The sequence below is a fragment of the Procambarus clarkii genome, chromosome 14 (assembly GCF_040958095.1).
Source record: "Procambarus clarkii isolate CNS0578487 chromosome 14, FALCON_Pclarkii_2.0, whole genome shotgun sequence".
Lineage (NCBI taxonomy): Eukaryota > Metazoa > Arthropoda > Malacostraca > Decapoda > Cambaridae > Procambarus > Procambarus clarkii.
This window is the reverse complement of record NC_091163.1, coordinates 40,193,020-40,217,939: the sequence shown is the minus strand read 5'-3', so window position 1 is coordinate 40,217,939 and position 24,920 is coordinate 40,193,020. Positions and strand designations below refer to the sequence as shown.

The 24,920-nt window shown below is 42.5% G+C and overlaps 2 protein-coding genes across 2 annotated transcripts; both read left to right on the top strand.

Moving 5' to 3' along the window:
- The first annotated feature begins 4,523 nt into the window (after positions 1 to 4,523).
- Positions 4,524 to 5,024, top strand: LOC138364799 (hyaluronan mediated motility receptor-like). The gene has a single exon (XM_069324776.1). The coding sequence runs from the start codon at positions 4,524 to 4,526 to the stop codon at positions 5,022 to 5,024; it is 501 nt and encodes a 166-aa protein (XP_069180877.1).
- A 6,106-nt stretch (positions 5,025 to 11,130) lies between these two features.
- On the top strand, positions 11,131 to 24,836 carry LOC138364610 (proton-coupled folate transporter-like). The gene is made up of 6 exons (XM_069324526.1): positions 11,131 to 11,326; positions 12,024 to 12,606; positions 20,433 to 20,528; positions 20,647 to 20,877; positions 21,762 to 21,918; positions 23,700 to 24,836. Exons 1-6 carry the CDS (start codon positions 11,294 to 11,296, stop codon positions 24,286 to 24,288), a joined length of 1,689 nt encoding a protein of 562 aa, XP_069180627.1. The 5' UTR covers positions 11,131 to 11,293; the 3' UTR covers positions 24,289 to 24,836.
- The last annotated feature ends 84 nt before the right edge of the window (positions 24,837 to 24,920 follow it).

Sequence of the window (24,920 nt, the reverse complement as noted above, 5' to 3'; positions counted from 1 at the left end):
GTGACGCCCACTGGGAACTGGAAGGCAATTACATTGTAGAAATCTTCTACATAATAGGTAACTACAAATACATCTTACATTATAAGAATAACTAGAAATCTTCAGGCAATATCTGTGCAATTTATATTCAAGCACTGTAAGTTTCTTCTACAGAAACAATGAGAATAATCATCTATTTAGAATGTAAAATTACTAAAGACACGTACGGGATTTTATTATTATATATACGGCCTAACGACAACAAGCTGTGGCCACACGATAACAAACAGGTGAACCTCGCCGCCGAGCCGCGTGTCCGTTGATGTAGAGAGCTGAGCAATCCTTCGTCCTCCAGCTGCTGCTTGAAAGACGTTGACTATGGAGGTGCAGATATACTCTTCTGGAACACGGCTATAATGTGCCAGATGACGTGGCACCGCTCTACTGGTCGTGGGAGCCAAATAAGTACGGTCGAAACGCAGCTCTCTGATGCACGCTGTCAATGGCGTCCGAGTCATGCTGGTGACGCTCTCTCGTCTTCCTCCTCCTCCCGATTGCGCATGCGCGGCTCTCTATAGACATCTCGAGCGTAAACGGATATATATATATATATATATATATATATATATATATATATATATATATATATATATATATATATATATATATATATATATATATATATCGTAATTAACTAAGGCAGGAAGAGGTGGTGACGAGTATTAATATCACATTAAATTCTTCTGTGATAAAATAGAATTTCGCGTAACATACATTGACTTATTGAAGTTGTGCAACTAATCGAGGACATTAAAGTGAAATCATTTACATTAAAATAATTTCCTCTAGAATGTTTAATATCAACTAAATAAAGGAGTTCCAGTAAGTAGTAGTATACTACGAAATTAAATTTAATAATAAGTAACTATTTTTAGTAAAGGAAATGATAAACTGGACTCTGTTATAAATCCAACTAAATGTTGAGAGACTTCATGTTGACCAGACCACACACTAGAAGGTGAAGGGACGACGACGTTTCGGTCCGTCCTGGACCATTCTCAAGTCGGTTGTGTTACTTCAGCCACGTTATTGTGACTTCAGACTACGAGGGGGCCTCGTAGCCTGGTGGATAGCGCGCAGGATTCGTAATTCTGTGGCGCGGGTTCGATTCCCGCACGAGGCAGAAGCAAATGGGCAAAGTTTCTTTCACCCTGAATGCCCCTGTTACCTAGCAGTAAATAGGTACCTGGGAGTTAGTCAGCTGTCACGGGCTGCTTCCTGGGGGTGGAGGCCTGGTCGAGGACCGGGCCGCGGGGACACTAAAAAGCCCCGAAATCATCTCAAGATAACCTCATCGCGAGAGACTTCACGTTCCCGCCTGTCGTTCCTCGCGTCGTCTCTCAGACCAGGAGGAATCTGGCAATATGTTTAAAATAAATCATGATAATGATTAAATTACAAGTTAGTAATTTTAGTAACTACTTGTGGTTAATACAAAGGTTGTATAAAATACAAAGATGTATAAAACTTTTGGTTATTTCCAACATACACAACTTATTATCACGTTATTCATGTTCTCAGTAAGTTCAATTCATGTTCCCTGCATATTCGCATTGTTCTTTTCATATTCTTAGGTGTTCTTCGCGTTATTGTTGTGTTCTGCAAGTTTATTTCAAATTCTTCGGAAGTTCAATTAGTTTTATCATTACGTAATTCATTTTCTTTACAAGTTCAGTTCATGCTCTTTTCATATGCTTACATGTTCTCATATTTCTTTAACCAAATGTATAATTACATCTTTATACAGTAACTAGTTCATTGTCACATATTATCAACAGCAATTAGAAACAGAGCAATGCAGGTGATGTACAGTGACCACAACACAGCAGTTGCAACATCAGGATCTGCGGGTTGGTACAAGACATCAACCAACTACGAACCACTTAGTTTGATGAAAGGGAGCAGTAGAGCAACAGAAGTACACTTACATCGCATCAGGCTTGAGTACCCATGTGCATGGGAAATTAGGCTTACAGGTTCCGGAAGATGAGAGGAAATGTCAACACTGTGGAGAAATGCCCGACAGACCACTGGAACATTATCTAACACAGTGCACAGTTACCGCCACAACAGACCCCTGGAACATTATCTAACACAGTGCACAGTTACAAACCCATTAAGATTTCAACTTAGATTCAACAGAGCAGAAGAAGTTGTTAAACACATGGGACAAAATCTTACTAAAGCGACCATACGAGTCATAAATACTCATACTCCGCCCAAGTAAAACAGAAACAAGCAACACTTAGTGGGCCAGCCAGAGGCTTAGGGCCTGCCCAGTGGGCCAACCAGAGGCTTAGGGCCTGCCCAGTGGGCCAACCAGAGGCTTAGGACCTGCCCAGTGGGCCAACCAGAGGCTTAGGGCCTGCCCAGTGGGCCAACCAGAGGCTTAGGGCCCGCCCAGTGGGCCAACCAGAGGCTTAGGGCCCGCCCAGTGGGCCAGCCAGAGGCTTAGGGCCTGCCCAGTGGGCCAGCCAGAGGCTTAGGGCCCGCCCAGTGGGCCAACCAGAGGCTTAGGGCCTGCCCAGTGGGCCAACCAGAGGCTTAGGGCCTGCCCAGTGGGCCAACCAGAGGCTTAGGGCCCGCCCAGTGGGCCAGCCAGAGGCTTAGGGCCTGCCCAGTGGGCCAGCCAGAGGCTTAGGGCCCGCCCAGTGGGCCAACCAGAGGCTTAGGGCCTGCCCAGTGGGCCAACCAGAGGCTTAGGGCCCGCCCAGTGGGCCAGCCAGAGGCTTAGGACCTGCCCAGTGGGCCAACCAGAGGCTTAGGGCCTGCCCAGTGGGCCAACCAGAGGCTTAGGGCCCGCCCAGTGGGCCAGCCAGAGGCTTAGGGCCTGCCCAGTGGGCCAGCCAGAGGCTTAGGGCCCGCCCAGTGGGCCAGCCAGAGGCTTAGGGCCCGCCCAGTGGGCCAGCCAGAGGCTTAGGGCCCGCCCAGTGGGCCAGCCAGAGGCTTAGGGCCCGCCCAGTGGGCCAGCCAGAGGCTTAGGGCCCGCCCAGTGGGCCAGCCAGAGGCTTAGGGCCGGCATATACCTGAAAACAAACCAGCAGTATTTCGGTTACCAGCAGATTTAGTTAAAATTTATTTAGGTATTTACAAATTATTTATCACAAAGCATTTATTTAGTCATTTTACAAGTTATTTATTACAATTTATTAATTTTAGTAGTTACTAATTATTTAGGTATTTACCAATTTATTTACTTTACAAAAATTTACCAAATATATATTTATCAACAAAGTTAATTATTACAAATGTTATTTGCAAATGTTATTCATTTATATACTTATTTGTAAAACTGTCAATGCATTTCTTTTATCAACCTAATATTTCTTACCAACACTGTTCTTAAGCAAAACTTCACTCCAAGCAGAAACAAATTTACTAAAACACTCTTTGATTATCGTTTCTTAAATTTTTTTTTGAGATATATACAAGAGTTGTTACATTCTTGTAGAGCCACTAGTACGCGTAGCGTTTCGGGCAAGTCCTTAATCCTATGGTCCCTGGAATACGATCCCCTGCCGCGAAGAATCGTTGTTACAACCAAGTACACATTTTACTGTTGCGTTAAACAGAGGCTACAGTTAAGGAATTGTGCCCAGTAAATCCTCCCCGGCCAGGATACGAACCCATGACATAGCGCTCGCGGAACGCCAGGCGAGTGTCTTACCACTACACCACGGAGACTGCTAATATAATCACTCTTCACTCAGCTGAAAATAGTGACTAACTAATAGAGTCTAACTTCTTTGCATCATATCTTACCTCAACTAAAATAACTCTTCTTTCGTTAAAAAAATGGTCAAAAGAATCTTTCAACACTTTTCCTAACTAACAATATGCTTTGTGAAATATGAAAAATAGTCAAAAGTAATTTCTTCATAATATTTCTAAACTAAAGTTACTTTCCAAGACATCTTTACACGTCCACTGATACTCTCATAACATCTTTATGCTCCAGTGATACTCTCATAACATCTTTATGCTCCACTGATACTCTCATAACATCTCTATGCTCCAGTGATACTCTCATAACATCTTTATGCTCCAGTGATACTCTCATAACATCTTTATGCTCCACTGATACTCTCATAACATCTTTATGCTCCAGTGATACTCTCATAACATCTTTATGCTCCACTGATACTCTCATAACATCTCTATGCTCCACTGATACTCTCATAACATCTCTATGCTCCACTGATACTCTCATAACATCTTTATGCTCCAGTGACATCTTCACTCAATAAAAGGCACTCCATGCTCTCTTTATGTGAGAAGAATTCACTCAAAGCCATGAAGGATACTCCTTGAGACATCAAGTCTCTTACTCAGAGACATCAAAAATACTCTTCGAGACATGAAGGCTACGCTCAGAGACATCAAAAATACTCTTCGAGACATGAAGGCTACGCTCAGAGACATCAAGAACACTCTTCGAGACAATCAAGGCTACGCTCAGAGACATCAAGAACACTCTTCGAGACATGAAGGCTACGCTCAGAGACATCAAGAACACTCTTCGAGACATGAAGGCTACGCTCAGAGACATCAAGAACACTCTTCGAGACATGAAGGCTACGCTCAGAGACATCAAGAACACTCTTCGAGACATGAAGGCTACGCTCAGAGACATCAAGAACACTCTTCGAGACATGAAGGCTACGCTCAGAGACATCAAGAACACTCTTCGAGACATGAAGGCTACGCTCAGAGACATCAAGAACACTCTTCGAGACATGAAGGCTACGCTCAGAGACATCAAGAACACTCTTCGAGACATGAAGGCTACGCTCAGAGACATCAAGAACACTCTTCGAGACATGAAGGCTACGCTCAGAGACATCAAGAACACTCTTCGAGACATGAAGGCTACGCTCAGAGACATCAAGAACACTCTTCGAGACATGAAGGCTACGCTCAGAGACATCAAGAACACTCTTCGAGACATCAAGGATATTCTGAGAGCCATCAGGGATATTATATAAGACATCTTTACACAGCTATAATACGTTCCAAGTAAACTTATTTAGCATATCTTTAACCCATTTTTATATAAAAGGATACTCTCTAGGAACTTCTTTGTTCATTAAATAAACTCTCACTGTAACAAACATTTTCTCTTCTTACAATAAATAAAGAGTAACGTTCTTGCTTTATATTTCAACTATAGTTTGTGTTAACCTTACTAAGACACGTTCTTTATTTAGTCATCAATCATCTTTAATATTTCAAACTATTCATGTAAAACTTGTCATAATATTTCTAATTTACCTAAATTTATTTCTAAAACTTTATTTCTAAACTTTATTTCTAAACTTTATTTCTAAACTTTATTTCTAAACTTTATTTTTAAAACTTTATTTCTAAACTTTATTTCTAAACTTTATTTCTAAACTTTATTTCTAAACTTTATTTCTAAACTTTATTTCTAAACTTTATTTTTAAAACTTTATTTCTAAAACTTTATTTCTAAACTTTATTTCTAAACTTTATTTCTAAACTTTATTTCTAAACTTTATTTCTAAACTTTATTTCTAAAACTTTATTTCTAAACTTTATTTCTAAACTTTATTTCTAAAACTTTATTTCTAAACTTTATTTCTAAACTTTATTTTAAACTTTATTTCTAAACTTCCATTAAGCCGTAGTTTTCCTGATATATATATTATTAAGACAAAAAAAACTTTTACGAAAGACTTATCATGTAATGCAACTTGTTTATACAATAATTTTTCGTAACTTTATATTATATCTATGACAAAACTTGCTATCAACTTCATAAAGAGGTACTCAGATCAACACGGACAGCACGCTGGACTTGTGATCCTGTGGTCCTGGGTTCGATCCCAGGCGCCGGCGAGAAACAATGGGCAGAGTTTCTTTGACCCTATGCCCCTGTTACCTAGCAGTAAAATAGGTACCTGGGTGTTAGTCAGCTGTCACGGGCTGCTTCCTGGGGGTGGAGGCCTGGTCGAGGACCGGGCCGCGGGGACACTAAAAAGCCCCGAAATCATCTCAAGATAACCTCAAGATAACATGTTAACAGCATTTACTATGTTTCACATCTCTGGCAATAATAACTCGCACAGAACACTGCTCTTTAAGTAACTACAGCTGTTCAACGTTTCGTAAGAAATTTACATTTCCCTTTATTAATTATTCTGTTTAAAATGTATTCTCTTACCCACTTTATCTTAAACTATTCTCTGATCAATAATGCATTATTCGGCCTGACATAACTTACATAACTTAAGCATAAACTTATTCAATCACAGACTTGGATGCAAATGGCCATTTCATTACAGATACGAATTCTTTCTTTATACAAAACATGTAGAAACTTACTCACATTTGATCACATTTGCAAACTTACACAAATTCATACTTATACACTTAAATAAACTTGCAAATACACATACAGATACATTTATACCACGAATTTACACATACATGTACCTTCAACCTCAGACACGCACAAACACATGCAGATACATTTATATACAACACACAAACTTATACAACTCACACAAATACTCATTTCATAATTTGTACTTGCGCATACATACTGTCTAATCTTTTACAATTCTTATTGCACATACCAAATCTTTTCAAACTTATGCAAATGTTTACAATTACAATCGCAAACTTTTTCAAATACTTACTTCACTAACTTACTCAAACAAACACAGACTTGCACATACACACATACTCTCAGTTCATTAACTTACTTTCTCAAACTTTCACAAGCTCTCTTGTATATACAAACTCTCAACCTTGCACAAATTACATAAACTTAGTCAAACATTCAAATACATTTACGTACAAACACAGATCCTATATCTAGAAGCAAAACATTATAAAGATATAGATGTAGAATGGGTAAAAGGAGAGATGTGAACAGATTCATATTTAAATTCATGCTGGACAATGTTGAGAACGGATCTGAGGAGGGAAGAGGTAAGAACATAAGAAGAACATAAGAAGAACATAAGAACAAAGGTAACTGCAGAAGGCCTGTTGGCCCATACGAGGCAGCTCCTATTTATAACCACCCAATCCCACTCATATACATGTCCAACCCGCGCTTGAAACAATCGAGGGACCCCACCTCCACAATGTTACGCGGCAATTGGTTCCACAAATCAACAACCCTGTTACTGAACCAGTATTTACCCAAGTCTTTCCTAAATCTAAACTTATCCAATTTATACCCATTGTTTCGTGTTCTGTCTTGTGTTGATACTTTTAATACCCTATTAATATCCCCTGGTGTGGGTGGAGTTGGAGAAGATAAGGGCATGGGGAGCTGAGGGAAGTAGGGGGTGAGGGAGGGGGGTAGATAAGGGTGTGGGGAGCTGGGGGGTGAGGGAGGAGATAAGGCATGTTATGACAGGTTATCAATACCTGGAGAGTGTTTATTTACAGTCATACGTATGCACACACACACACACACACACACACACACACACACACACACACACACACACACACACACACACACACACACACACACACAGACACACACACACACACGCACACGCACACACACACACACACACACACACACACACACACACACACACACACACACACACACACACACACACACACACACACACACACACACACACACGTGTGTGTGCTCACCTAATTGTGCTTGCGGGGGCTGAGCTTTGGCTCTTTGGTCCCGCCTCTCAACCGTCAATCAACTGGTGTACAGGTTCCTGAGCCTACTGGGCTCTATCTTGGCGAAGAGTTAGGGGTGACATGATAGAGGTTTACAAGTGGATGAATGGACATAACCGGGGGGATATTAATAGGGTATTAAAAGTATCAACACAGGACAGAACACGAAACAATGGGTATAAATTGGATAAGTTTAGATTTAGGAAAGACTTGGGAAAATACTGGTTCAGTAACAGGGTTGTTGATTTGTGGAACCAATTGCCGCGTAACATTGTGGAGGTGGGGTCCCTCGATTGTTTCAAGCACGGGTTGGACAAGTATATGAGTGGGATTGGGTGGTTATAGAATAGGAGCTGCCTCGTATGCGCCAATAGGCCTTCTGCAGTTACCTTTGTTCTTATGTTCTTATGTTCTTACATTATAAACTGTGTATGGAGTCAGCCTCCACCACATCCCTGCCTAATGCATTCCATTTATTAACTACGCTGACACTGAAAAAATCTTTCTAACGTCTCTGTGGCTCATCTGGGTACTAAGTTTCCACCTGTGTCCCCTTGTTCGTGTCCCACCCGTGCTGAAGAGTTTGTCTTTGTCCACCCTGAGAATTTTGTAGGTGGTGGTGTGTAGGTCTTTATCTAGCTATCTAGATAACTAGACGTAAGACATAACTAGACTAAACGTAAGTTATCACACACACACACACACACACGGTGTGTGTGTGTGTGTGTGTGTGTGTGTGTGTGTGTGTGAGTGCATACCTCATGTGTGTGCATACCTCTCAGCTCGGAGTCCCGAGCTGAGAGGTATGAGCTATAAGGAGAGACTACGGGAATTAAACCTCACTTCGCTGGAAGACAGAAGAGTTAGAGGGGAACATGATCACCACATTCAAGATTCTCAAAAGAATCGACAGGGTAGATAAAGACAGGCTATTTAACACAAGGGGCACACGCACAAGGGGACACAGGTGGAAACTGAGTGCCCAAATGAGCCACAGAGATATTAGAAAGAACTTTTTTAGTGTCAGAGTTGTTGACAAATGGAATGCATTAGGAAGTGATGTGGTGGAGGCTGACTCCATACACAGTTTCAAGTGTAGATATGATAGAGCCCAGTAGGCTCAGAAACCTGTACACCTGTTGATTGACGGTTGAGAGGCGGGACCAAAGAGCCAGAGCTCAACCCCCGCAAGCACAATTAGGTGAGTACACACACGTGTGTCTTTTAGCTGAGTGGACAGCGCACAGGACTCGTAATTCTGTGGCCAGGGTTCGATTCCCGGACCAGGCAGAACAAATGGGTAAAGTTTTTTCACCCTGATGCCCCTGTTACCTAGCAGTAAATATGTACCTGGGAGTTAGACAGCTGTCACGGGCTGCTTCCTGGGTGTGTATGTGTGCGAGAAAAAAATAAACAAACTAATAGTTAGTAATAGTTGATTGGCAGTTGAGATGTGGGCCGAAAGAGTAAAGCTCAACCCCCACAAACACAACTGGGTGAATACGTGTATTGAAGGAGGGGTTATGACTCACTGTTTACCTACAGGGGGGGGGGGAGGCCTCGTAGCCTGGTGGATAGCGCGCAGGACTCGTAATTCTATGGCGCGGGTTCGATTCCCGCACGAGGCAGAAACAAATGGGCAAAGTTTCTTTCACCCTGAATGCCCCTGTTACCTAGCAGTAAAATAGGTACCTGGGTGTTAGTTAGCTGTCACGGGCTGCTTCCTGGGGGTGGAGGCCTGGTCAAGGACCGGGCCGCGGGGACACTAAAGCCCCGAAATCATCTCAAGATAACCTCAAGATACAGTGACAGGGAAGGGTAGACAGAGGCATCGGGCTTCTGGAAAAAGTATGTACTTTGATCTGGGATGAATGTTTACTTTGATAAAGGCGGCCCTAAGGAGCAATTCAGTTAAGTGTTAAGAAATAACTAAGTTTGGCGAATATTGAACTAAGGCTGAGGACATGAGCCAGAGCCTGGCAACTATCTCACTTGTTCTTAATGGGTCTGAAATAACTACATTTTAACTCTCCGGGGAATTGATCTGTTAATAATGAACTAACAAGAGACAATTAAGGCGGGGACAAGAGCTGAAGCACGGTAGCTGAATTGTTCTATTTTACTACAATGCAAATAACTACATTTTAAATTTTGCAGGAATGATCTATTAACATGGAAGTTATAAGAGTGAACTAAGGCTGAGGACAGGAGATAGAGCTTGTCACCTTCTTTATCTTATTTTACTACGTTCGGAATACATCTGTTTTAAATATTGGGGAATTTGATCTGTTAATAGCAAAGTTATAAGATTAAACTAAGGCGGAGGACAAGAGCTGGCACTCGGTAACGACTTTGATCCTATTTACTATGTCCGAAATACAGCGATTTTAAATTCCACGAAAATTGTGCTAATAGTAGCGAAGTTACAGGAGTGAACCAATCAGGTGACAGAAGCTAACACTCCGTAACTCTATTTTCTTTTCTTACCTTGTATATATATGTATATATGTGTCTGTTTTAAATTTCAGGAAAATTGGGCTAATAGCAGCGGAGTTATAAGAGTGAAATAAGGTGGGGGACAGGAGCCAGAGCTCAGTAACAGTTTGGACATTATTTACTATGGCCACAATATGACTATATCAGGCAAATTGGACTGTTAATAGCGGAACTACACTTATAAACGTATAGAGAACAAACAAAGAAAGGTCCAAGAAAAATCATCTGGCACTGGGAATTACTTAACAAACTCTTAATGAACATATTCTTTGAAAATGGACTTCTTTCGACCTTAAACTCTTGAAGGGTGTAGAATTCCGAGTATTTTTTCAACTTAATAATTCCTTAAGACCACAGCTTAAACTTTTACTACATAAAAAATTCCTAAGACTGCGGCGAGGAATTTTTTTTCCTATGAGAAATCTTTAAGTCCGCAGCAGAAAATTGGGACAAAAAAGTTTACCCTAAAACAGGTGACTGCTTAGCGGTAACTTTTTCAGGACAGACCCCCTCCTGACCTTTTAAGGTGACCGCTTAGCGGTAAGTTTTGCCCATAACCAAAATTACAGCTTAGTGGTCTTCCCCGCTACTCAGATACATTCAAGAAATCTTACCTAAGCTGTTTGAGGTAAAGTTTGAGGGAAATAATAATTTTCTATATTGTAGAGACGTAAGTTATCAGAAAATAACACTTATTGCACAGGAAAAGATTAGTTACACCTGCCCTCAGTTGCGTTAGATATGACTATGTGATGCCCCAGGTGTGTGAGGTAATACCATGTGATGCCCCAAGTATGTGAGATATGACCATGTGATGCCCCAGGTCTATGAATGAGGTAATACCATGTGATGCCCCAGGTGTGTGAGATATGACCATGTGATGCCCCAGGTGTGTGAGATATGACCATGTGATGCCCCAGGTGTGTGAGGTAATACCATGTGATGCCCTCAGGTATGCGCCAACTTGTCGGCTCATCCGGAGGAGAGTGTGCGCGTCCAGCGAGAGTTCTCAGTCTTCACCTTCTACAACAGCATCATCTTGTCTGTGTTGCCTCTCGTCTTTGTCCTCTTCATGGGAGCCTGGAGTGACAAGTATGGACGGAAGGTCAGTTTTGGACGTCTAGTTGACGTCTCTCTCTCTCCTCCACACCTGTGGATGTCTTGTTGACGTCTCTCTCTCTCCTCCACACCTGTGGATGTCTCTCTCTCTCTCCTCCACACCTGTGGATGTCTTGTTGACGTCTCTCTCTCTCCTCCACACCTGTGGACGTCTAGTTGACGTCTCTCTCTCTCCTCCACACCTGTGGACGTCTAGTTGACGTCTCTCTCTCTCCTCCACACCTGTGGACGTCTAGTTGACGTCTCTCTCTCTCCTCCACACCTGTGGATGTCTCTCTCTCTCTCCTCCACACCTAAGACGTCTAGTGACATCTCTCTCTCTCCTCCACACCTGTGGACGTCTAGTTGACGTCTTTCTCTCTCCTCCATACCTGTGGACGTCTTTTTGATGTCTCTCTATCTCTTAATCACAAGAATTTAATGCAATGTATTCTCGTCCTTAGCCCTTAGAGTGTTGTTTACGTCAACTGACGAAGAAAGGTTCAGCTGAGTTTCTTGTAAGATGTGTCAACTGATTTTTTTCAGTACGGAAGTTTATGAAAATTTGATGCTGTTTTAAATATAAGTTTACACTCTAAGTGTAAACATTCCCTAGCATAAACATTGACTTGAACACAATGAGAAAAGCTTAGATTTGATCAAATTAATCGTTCTCCAAATAATAAAGTGATTTCACTGAACAGATTCCCATGTTGGTCACACTGGTGGGTCACGTGCTGTACGCTGGGGGCTACCTGCTGGCCAACTGGCAGACCAGCTGGCCGGTGGAGGTGATCTACTTTGTAACGTTCCTCGAGGCCTTGGGAGGCACTAATGCCGGCATCCTGTCCTCTACCGTCAGCTACATCAGTGACATCAGCAAGGAAGCTCAGCGCACGTCTCGCATCAGCACTGCCAACTCCATGTGGTTCTTAGGTGGCCCTATTGGCACTCTGATTGGCGCTCTGGTCATCAAATACAGCGGCTATGACTTGGCGCTGGGCCTCGTCCTGATTGCCTACTTCCTCACAGCTCTTTACGTGGTGGTCTTCATCAAGGAGAGTCACGGACCCTTCGCCAAGAAGGAGCTTCAGGCTAAAGGCTCCATCAAGGACGACTCGAGCTTGCCGATTAAGAAAGTGTCAATTGCCACAATGGTGGCAGACTTCTTCAACTGGAGGCGCGTTGTGGAGTCGTTCAAGACAGCCTTTAAGAAGCGTGACGGCAATGCCAGGACGGTCTTGTTAGCTGTGATGGCCGGCAATATGATGCGACGAATGGCCAGAGGTAAATATATTTTCCTTTCTGTTTGATACGTAAAATAAACTTATATGAAATTTTCATAGAAAGTAAATAATTACTTTCTGTGGCTTATATTAACTCCCCTCCCCCCCTCAGGATGTGACCCTACTAAAAGCTAATTAACTCCTGGTACCTATTTACTGTTAGGTGAAATGGAGCATAAGGTGATAGGAAATGTGCCCAACTGTTTTTGTCCCGCCCATGAAATGAACCCGTAGTTCCCGAGTGTGAGGTAAGAATGCAGCCATCTGTACTACGAGACCCCTGATAGCCCTAACAGCGATGGCTTCGTAAGTTGTAAAAATATACAAACACTAATCAAACAAACAAGTAAACACCAGTGTTGCCATCTTAACCGACACTGCTCAAACCGTCCTCTTAAAAATAACGTCACTCTTGGCTCGTGTGCGCACTATGGCCAAATTTGGACGTAATTTGAAATTAAATCGACTCACAAAAGTTCCGTTTTCTGTTTGAGTCGTCCGGTCTACGCGGACAGGTTAGGAGAGGAAACTTTCAACTAATGTTTTTCATAACATTTTGAAACTTTATGAGAATTTCCTGCCCACCTAACCTACCAGAGGACCTTTAACTTACTGTTGTTGAAAAAAAAAATCCCAAATTTAATTCCATTTTTTTCATTTTCAAATTACGTCCACTTTCGGCCATACGGGCAAACGGCCAAAAACGACGTTATTTTTAAGAGGACAGGTTACCGTCTCCAAGACTTGTTTCACGTCTCTTTGACGTGAAACACTATCGCAGATATATTGATATGAGATTTGTTATTTTAAGATTTGTTATTTTTTCAGAAAGGACTGCACAAGCCCCCGCGTTAAGTGCCAGAGTAGATTAAATACTTTAAAATTGGAATAAATAACGGTAATAAATAACCACCTGGGGCCAGATTCATGAAAGCACTTACGCAAGTACTTACGAACCTGTACATCTTTTCTCAATCTTCGGCGGCTTTGTTTACAGTTATCAAACAGTTAATGAGCTCCGAAGCACCAGGAGGCTGTTTATAACAATAACAACAGTTGAATGGGAAATTTTCCTGCTTGTAAACTAATAAATGTAACCAACGCCGTCAAAGATTGAGGAAAGATGTACACGTTCGTAAGTGTTAGCGTAAGTGTTTTCGTGAATCTGGCCCCAGGAGTCCAAAGAATTGAAATCCCTATCCACGAGGTTGTTGAGTTTCTGATTACAAGTGCAATAGTAAGGGCAGCTCACGAGTTCTCACACCAAATGGACTTTGATGTGTGCTGCAATGAATCGGGTTCGAATCCAGAATTAGGTCTTCATTAAAGAATCGCAAGAACAGTTCGATATGTTGCAATATGTGGGATAATAACATTGGAAGGTATTGACATAGAGAAAGTTTCTTTCACAACAATAACAACTTATTCATTAAGAATAAAATATAATACAAAGAAAACAATCTGGGCGTTATGTAATGTTCTTCAGTGACACGTTAAAGACAGCTAATGACAACAAGTGTAACAACAGACTCCTATATCTTGTGCCGCTCTCAAGTATAACAACAGACTCCTATACCTTGTGGCCTCTCAAGTATAACAACAGACTCCTATATCTTGTGCCGCTCTCAAGTATAACAACAGACTCCTATACCTTGTGGCCTCTCAAGTATAACAACAGACTCCTATATCTTGTGGCGCTCTCAAGTATAACAACAGACTCCTATACCTTGTGGCGCTCTCAAGTGTAACAACAGACTCCTATATCTTGTGTCGCTCTCAAGTGTAACAACAGACTCCTATATCTTGTGTCGCTCTCAAGTATAACAACAGACTCCTATATCTTGTGTCGCTCTCAAGTGTAACAACAGACTCCTATATCTTGTGGCGCTCTCAAGTATAACAACAGACTCCTATACCTTGTGGCGCTCTCAAGTATAACAACAGACTCCTATATCTTGTGTCACTCTCAAGTATAACAACAGACTCCTATATCTTGTGGCGCTCTCAAGTGTAACAACAGACTCCTATATCTTGTGTCGCTCTCAAGTGTAACAACAGACTCCTATATCTTGTGTCACTCTCAAGTATAACAACAGACTCCTATATCTTGTGTCGCTCTCAAGTGTAACAACAGACTCCTATATCTTGTGGCGCTCTCAAGTATAACAACAGACTCCTATACCTTGTGGCGCTCTCAAGTATAACAACAGACTCCTATATCTTGTGGCGCTCTCAAGTATAACAACAGACTCCTATACCTTGTGGCGCTCTCAAGTATAACAACAGACTCCTATACCTTGTGGCGCTCTCAAGTATAACAACAGACTCCTATATCTTGTGGCGCTCTCAAGTATAACAACAGACTCCTATATCTTGTGCCGCTCTCAAGTGTAACAACAGACTCCTATATCTTGTGGCGCTCTCAAGTATAACAACAGACTCCTATATCTTGTGCCGCTCTCAAGTGTAACAACAGACTCCTATACCTTGTGGCGCTCTCAAGTATAACAACAGACTCCTATATCTTGTGCCGCTCTCAAGTATAACAACAGACTCCTATATCTTGTGCCGCTCTCAAGTGTAACAACAGACTCCTATATCTTGTGGCGCTCTCAAGTATAACAACAGACTCCTATATCTTGTGCCGCTCTCAAGTGTAACAACAGACTCCTATACCTTGTGGCGCTCTCAAGTATAACAACAGACTCCTATATCTTGTGGCGCTCTCAAGTGTAACAACAGACTCCTATATCTTGTGGCGCTCTCAAGTGTAACAACAGACTCCTATATCTTGTGCCGCTCTCAAGTATAACAACACACTCCTCTATGTTGTCGCTTCGGGCTGAATAATGAACTAATTGAACAATACGGGTGTTCACTTAAGAGGTAAATTGAAATTAAAACACTTGCAGCACTCTGCAATTAAATTACAAGGTAAACAAGGCCAGGCGGGTCATTGAGACAAACCACTTCAGTTACTCTAACTCTCGTCTCTCAAACCGACAGTCAAAACATTAGTCTAATAAATTACACTAATTGATCTCAATGATTAATTATGTTAATGGGCTGTCAACTGGACAATCAGCAACAACGTACTCTATGTAAATCACAATCTTATCTCAGACACTCTATGTAAATCACAATCTTATCTCAGACACTCTATGTAAATCACAATCTTATCTCAGACACACTATGTAAATCACAATCTTATCTCAGACAGTAAAAGAAATCAAAAGAATAGTTCGCTAACCATAATCACTCGGTCCCCCAAGGACCACTTAAGCTCACAGAGACAAGAACAAGAGACATCTTAAGAAACTGACGTTTAACATACTAAAGAATACAAAAATGCTGAGTGAAGTCGCCTAGGGGGGCCTCGTAGCCTGGTGGATAGCGCGCAGGACTCGTAATTCTGTGGCGCGGGTTCGATTCCCGCACGAGGCAGAAACAAATGGGCAAAGTTTCTTTCACCCTGAATGCCCCTGTTACCTAGCAACAAATAGGTACCTGGGAGTTAGTCAGCTGTCACGGGCTGCTTCCTGGGGGTGGAGGCCTGGTCGAGGACCGGGCCGCGGGGACACTAAAAGCCCCGAAATCATCTCAAGATAGTCAACCTCTCAATAGTTCAATATCTTCTCTCTACAACCTGTGATGATTATTCTAATATACATCTATACACATGAACACTCCCCAATATACATCTATACACATGAACACTCCCCAATATACATCTATACACATGAACACTCCCCAAATATCTGAATAGACTTTATATATATATTTATGTCACAATTAATTATTCATAAATAAGCCTTTATGTAAATATATGAGTAATGATATTCAGGAATCATAACACAATGACACTACTCACCGTCCAAAGTTCCTCTTGAACGCTAGTCACCGTCCAAAGTTCCTCTTGAACGCTAGTCACCGTCCAAAGTTCCTCTTGAACGCTAGTCACCGTCCAAAGTTCCTCTTGAACGCTAGTCACCGTCCAAAGTTCCTCTTGAACGCTAGTCACCGTCCAAAGTTCCTCTTGAACGCTAGTCACCGTCCAAAGTTCCTCTTGAACGCTAGTCACCGTCCAAAGTTCCTCTTGAACGCTAGTCACCGTCCAAAGTTCCTCTTGAACGCTAGTCACCGTCCAAAGTTCCTCTTGAACGCTAGTCACCGTCCAAAGTTCCCGCCGTCTACCTCTGGCTGATCGCTGTAACTTCGTCACTTGCGTCTTGACCAAGGTGGAGTGCGCCGCCACTCCCTCTCTCTCTCTCTGGCAAAAACGCTAAAAGATCCAGCTTTCTCATATAATTTGTTCCTCATTGTATACACTGGCTATGAAGGTCACTGTCTATCAACTAGAACCGCTGTGTATTCCTCTCCCTAACACATAGAAAATCCCAGCCAAGCAAAAGTTCTTACCTCAGAGTGTGGGTTGTGAAGGCGTTTCGTCTGCTGAATCAAAATGGCACCAGGGGCTCTTATCTCCCTTCAAAGCTGTCTTCAAGCTCCTTGGCCGCCTGGGTCGCTTTCTTCTCTGACTTGTGTGGGGGTCAACACAGGTGCCCAAACCTCCTGGCACACCTGAAACTTCGTCCACTCATTGGACAGGATGCTCTTGCAGGTTTCACAAACTCCTGAGAACGTCCGCCATCTTGGCTCCAGGGTATACGGCAAAGGTAGATACATCAGCTTCTCCTGTTCTTCTACTGCTCTGCTTTCTGTCACTAGTACTTGGGCTCTTTTCTCTAGCTGACGGAAGTCGAATTTCCACCTCAAAGTGAAAGCCAACAAAGTGTGTCTCTCCCCTCTGACCTCTAACACACAACTGAGGGTCCAGCCAATCTACGACTCCCACGTCATGGCCCTGCCTCTCTCCCATTGGCTAATGGTGACATCATCCTTCCATTTTAAAACTTTTAGCTAATAAACTTATAAGACATTAATTAGAACACTTTTGATATTCATGGCACCATGAATATGAATTTTGGAGGTAACTTTGTTCGGGTTCATTCTCGACTAAAAGTCGAAAACTCCAGGTTCGAATTCAGGGCGGGACTGAAATGGTTGGGCACATTTACTATCACCTAATGCCTCTGTTCACCTAGCGGTAAGTAGGTACTCAGGAGGTAGTCAGGTTGTCGTGGGGTTGATTCCTGGGCGGTGTTCAGTAATTCGGCCTTAGGGGGAGATGTTGGGGGGGGGGGGGGGGAGGCGCATTGATATAATCCTAACATGTATGAATACACTCTGTCTGCCTGTCCCCCGACAAAATGAATTATTATTACCATATTCAGAGAGAATGTGCGTGTGCCATTTCCGCAGCTCAACATTACCAAGCAGGATACACAGGGTTCGAGTCCGCCGGATTAGTTAAAATGTTAAGTAATAATAAACACGAAGATTGTAGGATTTACACTCAACCTGTCCTCTTACTAAGAGCGTCGCTTTTCGCTCGTAGGCGTTACATAAGCCCAAAAATTGTCGTACTAGAAAATGGAAGCCGCTGGCGAAAGTGACGGACAATCCCGTTTTCTGTTTTTTTTTGTGGGGAGGGGAGGTGGGCCCCCTCAGGTAGGTCAAGGGAGACTACTTTAAATTTGCCGTTTTCTTGACGGTGGTAACCTTTTTTTTTTTTTTTTTTTTTTTTGAGATATATACAAGAGTTGTTACATTCTCGTACAGCCACTAGTACGCGTAGCGTTTCGGGCAAGTCCTTAATCCTATGGTCCCTGGAATACGATCCCCTGCCGCGAAGAATCGTTTTTTCATCCAAGTACACATTTTACTGTTGCGTTAAACAGAGGCTACAGTTAAGGAATTGCGCCCAGTAAATCCTCCCCGGCCAGGATACGAACCCATGACATAGCGCTCGCGGAACGCCAGGCGAGTGTCTTACCACTACACCACGGAGACTGTGGTTGGACGACGTTGGTTGGACGACCTTAGGACGACGGGCTGCTAAACTAAGTATCTGAAACATAACTGACAGCAGTTCTTTTGTTCTTTGGTCACACACAACTCGCTACATTTTCAGCGCCATCCAGTATAAAGCAGCTACACGATAAAGGCTTAAAGAATACAGGGGCACCCAATACCCCTGTGAGAGCCGGTGGCTGAGCGGACAGATCACTGGATGCGTGATCCTGTGGTCCTGGGTTCGATCCCGGGTGCCGGGGAGAAACAATGGGCAGAGTTTCTTTCACCCAGATGCTCCTGTTACCTAGCAGTAAATAGGTACCTGGGAGTTAGTCAGCTGTCACGGGCTGCTTCCTGGGGGTGGAGACCTGGTCGAGGACCGGGCCGCGGGGACACTAAGCCCCGAAATCATCTCAAGATAATCCAGTTTTGAAAACGTCAGAAAACAATGAAATCTGAGTGTTATTCAGCTATCAGCGTTGCAGGAGCTTTCTACAAACCAAATTCACAGTCTCCGTGGTGTAGTGGTAAGACACTCGCCTGGCGTTCCGCGAGCGTTATGTCATGGGTTCGTATCCTGGCCGGGGAGGATTTACTGGGCGCAATTCCTTAACTGTAGCCTCTGTTTAACGCAACAGTAAAATGTGTACTTGGATGAAAAAACGATTCTTCGCGGCAGGGGATCGTATTCCAGGGACCGTAGGATTAAGGACTTGCCCGAAACGCTACGCGTACTAGTGGCTGTACAAGAATGTAACAACTCTTGTATATATCTCAAAAAAAAAAAAAAAAAAAAAAAAAAATCCTTACGTGGGTTGAGCTCGGCTCTTTGGCCCTGCCTCTCAACTGGTGAAAAAGTTCCTGATATTATTGGATTTATCTCAGGAATATCATTCCTGTGAGTATTACAATAGTTGGACATATATGTTCATCTTAAATATGTAGGTTGCTAGATAGGGGAGGCCAGTGCCTAGGCCGACCCAGAAGGTTATACTTCATCCCGTGGCGTAGTGGGAAGAGGCTCGCCTGGCGTTTCACGAGCGCTTTGTCCCGGGTTTGTATCCTGGCAGAGGAAGATTTACTGTGCACCAATCCTTAACTGTAGCCTATGTTCACCCAACAGTAAAATGGGTACATGATTGTTAAACAATTTGGTGGGTCGTATTCCAGGGACTATTAGGATCAATCACTTGGCCGAAACGCTACGCGTGCTGGTGGCGGTACAAGAATGTGAGAACTCTTGTATATATATATATAAATAAATAACCTCATTATGTCCGGTCGTGATGGTCAAGTGGATTAAGGCGTCTTGTACATACCAGTTGCGTGGCTCCTGGGAGTATGGGTTTGAGTCACTTCTGGGGTGTGAGTTTTCAGTTGCATATTGTCCTGGGGACCATTCAGGCTTGTTCGCATAAATAAATAAATAAAAAATAAATAAATAAATGGTGTTTGCCAATGAATAATAAACAACTGTCAAAACTCTATGGACTTGGCCCCGAACATTTAATTTCCACAGACTTCACGAAGGGCATATGAAGCCGATCATGATCCTCCTATGACCGTCCCATTATACCCACTAGTCACCCTGCAAAGTTTAGTTAGGCTGGCCGCAAGCGTCTCCAAACTTGGACAGATAAACATTCTCTCATATGGACATAAGGGAAGGTCGACAACTTGTTTCCGGGTAAATGCCACAACCCAACTTTTGGTTTTGGAGAACATAAAACATTGAAAGCAAAAAACTAGTCGATATGGAAGACCATATAAGATCTTTTATGTAAGATCTCATCTTGCAAGAATGTAAGAACTCTTGTATATACAAAAAACAAAAAAGTTACTTTGATTTACATATGCAGTACCGTAAAAGGACTTATGGCATAAGTCCTTAAAAGTTTTATGTCTTCTCAGGATTCTTCATGTACCTGTTCGTCCGCCGGACCTTGCACTGGGACGCTACCGAGTACGGCTACTGGATCACCTACCGCAACCTGATGGCAGCCCTCGGTACGTCGCCAAGAACTTTATGTTCTTACTGACCTAAAAAAAAGAATTCACATCAACAAACTAAATCAAAATCCACTATTAATCGTCTAAAAGTAATGTTTATCCTGATCGCTTGCAGGTTCACTGTTCCTGGTGCCGTTCCTGACGCGGCTCCTGTCCTTCACTGACGCCTCGCTGGTGGTGGCCGGGGCCGTGTCCATGATCGGGGAGTATCTATGTTATGGTCTGGTCAATGGCCCTCCCCAGGAATTCCTCATCTGGCTGGGACCGCCAGCAGGCCTAATCTCTAACGCAATTGTGATCGCATTCAAGTCCATGTCCACCAAACTTGTCACCACCGAGGAGAAAGGTTAGTTCACTTTCGTTCAGATTACAGCCAGTCTTCCTAAGGGTTCCCAAGGGTTGGTATCCTGGTCGGGGAAGATTGACTGGGCGCCAATCTTTAACTGTTGCCTCTGTTCACCCAGCAGTGAATGGGTACCTGGTTGTTAACGATTTGGAGAATGGTATTCTAGGGGGGAATTAGGATTAAGGACCCGAAACGATATGTGTGCTAATGGCTATACAAGAATAAAAGAACTCTTGTATATAAATAAATAAAAATAAATATATTTATTTTAGTATATGGGATACGACCTCTGGCTGGAAGAATACGACCCACAGCCTCGGAGAAAAGCACACACAAAGCATTAGAGGAGATTTTTAGGTCCCCTCGAAGGCAGTTTCCATGTTCTTTTTGTTCTACCAATCACCTTCCCATTTTAGTATACTCTTGTATACTCTATTTAAGTCTGCCCTAAATTACAGTTGGAGATCAAAGAGATTATGAACAGACTCTTCCATCGCATTTTCAAAACCTGATATGCAAAATATATGAATATAATCTATACAAAATTTGCTATTGTGAAAAGATTTTCTCTTATTTGAAAACAACTAACCCAATTATTATTTTTAAAATATTTAAATATTCACACACACTGTAGAATACACCAATAGCAAGAACTTTCCAAGGTATGACATAGTTGGTCAATATCGGACCTAATCTAAGCTAACCTTGCCAATGTAACCTTGTACATTTGTGTAGTAGTTCCCAAACCAAAGACTAGACAAATTCAACTAAAAAGAATGTGTATTATGTGGTACTTGCCTTCGTTATCTATACTAGCATTTAAACGCGTACTAACTAGGCAGATCCTCTTGTAAATATTTCAATTGATGATTGATGTTGATCAGGTCGCATCAACGCGGTGATGGCGGCCCTCAACGGTCTGATGCCCATGATGGGCTACGCCGTCTACTCTCCTCTCTACTACAACACTGTCGACACCTTCCCCGCTGCCCAGTTCTTCTTTGCTGCCAGTCTCAACGTCATCATCATGGTCACTTTCATGTAAGTCAATATTGTTGTCACTGTCGAGTATGTAAACCTTTATTGTCACTGTCGAGTATGTAAACCTTTATTGTCACTGTCGAGTATGTAAACCTTTTTGTCACTTTCATGTAAGTCATTATTGTTGTCACTGTCGAGTATGTAAACCTTTTTGTCACTTTCATGTAAGTCAATATTGTTGTCACTGTCGAGTATTTAAACCTTTTTGTCACTGTCGAGTATGTAAACCTTTATTGTCACTGTCGAGTATGTAAACCTTTATTGTCACTGTCGAGTATGTAAACCTTTATTGTCACTTTCATGTAAGTCAATATTGTTGTCACTGTCGTGTAAGTATATCCTTATAGTCACTCTTGTTTAAGTCAAAATTCATGGTCAATTGCATGGAATTCAATTTTCGTAATCACTTTCATCCAAGTCAAATTTCACATTTTATACATCCACTTCCAAACATTAATCTACCTCTAATATAAAACTTAACCCTTGGTTTGGTGTTGGGTTTAGGGCCTATCAACCTCTGGAGGGTTATTAAGACCACCACAACACCTTACTGACCAACCAGCAAGTATACTTTAGTCCTATCAACCTCTGGAGGGTTATTAAGACCACCACAACACCTTACTGACCAACCAGCAAGTATACTTCAGTCCTATCAACCTCTGGAGGGTTATTAAGGCCACCACAACACCTTACTGACCAACCAGCAAGTATACTTTAGTCCTATCAACCTCTGGAGGGTTATTAAGGCCACCACAACACCTTACTGACCAACCAGCAAGTATACTTTAGTCCTATCAACCTCTGGAGGGTTATTAAGGCCACCACAACACCTTACTGACCAACCAGCAAGTATACTTTAGTCCTACCAACCTCTGGAGGGTTATTAAGACCACCACAACACCTTACTGACCAACCAGCAAGTATACTTTAGTCCTATCAACCTCTGGAGGGTTATTAAGACCACCACAACACCTTACTGACCAACCAGCAAGTATACTTTAGTCCTATCAACCTCTGGAGGGTTATTAAGACCACCACAACACCTTACTGACCAACCAGCAAGTATACTTTAGTCCTATCAACCTCTGGAGGGTTATTAAGACCACCACAACACCTTACTGACCAACCAGCAAGTATACTTTAGTCCTGTATATAATCCAGGACAAAAAGTAACCTCAGTATATACTCACTTTATATAGTCCTTGTGTATGTCATAACCTTTAGATAACGGCTTAAATCATAACATTTGTCACTGTTGAGACTAATAAGAACTGAGCAATGATTATGGAACCCTATAACCCTCAAGATGAGGCATATCTCTGGCCATTGTTACCAGATAAAGAGATTATCCTGATATTGTGCAACATTAATTACTTGTAAAGAATGTTGGGGCATGTTGCAAGGTTGTGCACAAGTATATTTATACAATTAATTCCGTTTTCATTTATTTTTGATTGTTGTGTGAATACTCTGAGTTTACTTTTGTCTTGGACAATGTTGAGGACTAAAGTATGCTCGCTGGTTGGTCAGTAAACAATTGTGGTGACGTTAACCTACCAGTGGTTAATTGGCTCGTTAATTTGCCTAACACCACGCTAACACACAGATACGCACCTTGCTGGACCAACTGTGTCCATGAAGTTTTACGTCCACTTGTTGACTATTAGTCAATATGACTATCTCTGTCTATCTCTATCTGTCTGTCTCTATCTGTCTCTATCTCTATCTCTCTATCTCATATCTCTCTATGATATGAGTATGACTATCTCTCATTTTTTCAGCGTGGTGGAAGTGGTGCGTCATACGTCTTCCCACGACGCAGAGGACCTGGAAGCCGGAAGTAAGACGCATGGAGTTTGGATCACAGAGCTCTTCAAGAAGAGGCCGTCTGCCACTGTCAGTTCCGTTGCTAGAACTCTGAACAGTGTGAGAAAAAGACGCACATCCCAGAAATGCGAAGAGACGTCTACCCCAATCCCACGAGAGACGTCTACCTCATCCCCACAAGAGACGTCTACCTCAACCCCACAAGAGACGTCTACCTCGAGCCAACAGGAGACGACTCTTACTAACCTCCAATCATCCACCAGCCCCCTGGAGACATCCTCCGCGCTCCACGCCTCCATCGATGAAAACACTGAGGCAGCTGTTGCTTCAGGTGACAACAGGCCGCCAACAGTGGGAAGCAAGAGTCTGAAAAGTGAGGCAAATGAGGCAAGAGATACCACAAAGAAGCAAGAAGCACCCGGGTGCTACGCAAGCGGATTAAGCGACGCAGAGATCACAGCGTCGGAAAGGTTACCAGCGGAGAATATCGCCGAGAACGAGGCCGTTCGAGACTCATCACACAATAAACACAAAACCCAGTGACAAGCGAGCACAAACACACCAAAATGAGCAGCAGTATTTTTTTCCGTTGATTTAAGCAGGTACTTGTGCAAACAGTGGTTAGCAGAGGCGATTCATAACAGAATAGACCCGAGTTCGATTCCCGGGCAGGACGAGACATCTGCGCATATTTCCTTTGTTCACCTAGCAGTAAATACACATGAATTAGACAACTGTTGTGACTTATATCCTGAAGATAGTAAGTCCTTGGCCTAGGGGTACCTTACACCTGATGCCTTTGTTCACCTAGCAGTAAAAACAGGTACCCGGGAGTTAGTCAACTGTTGTGGATTGCATCTTCCTCTCCCCTGACAATGGGCAACTATACAGAGTTGGCCCATTTTGGTGAGTTACCCCTACATACAGTTCTCTTACCGTGACCAACACGGACCAGCCTCCAGGGGACTGAGGACAAATATTTATATCCTGTAGCTCATATGTAATTACAGTACATTATATATTTTATTTATTTTCTATTGTGTGACTAACTCTAACACACATTTGTATATATTTTATCAAAGATATTTTCCAAAGAAGCTGTCGAGTATTTTTTCTTCCTTATATTTTGGTGTTAATATATATATATATATATATATATATATATATATATATAT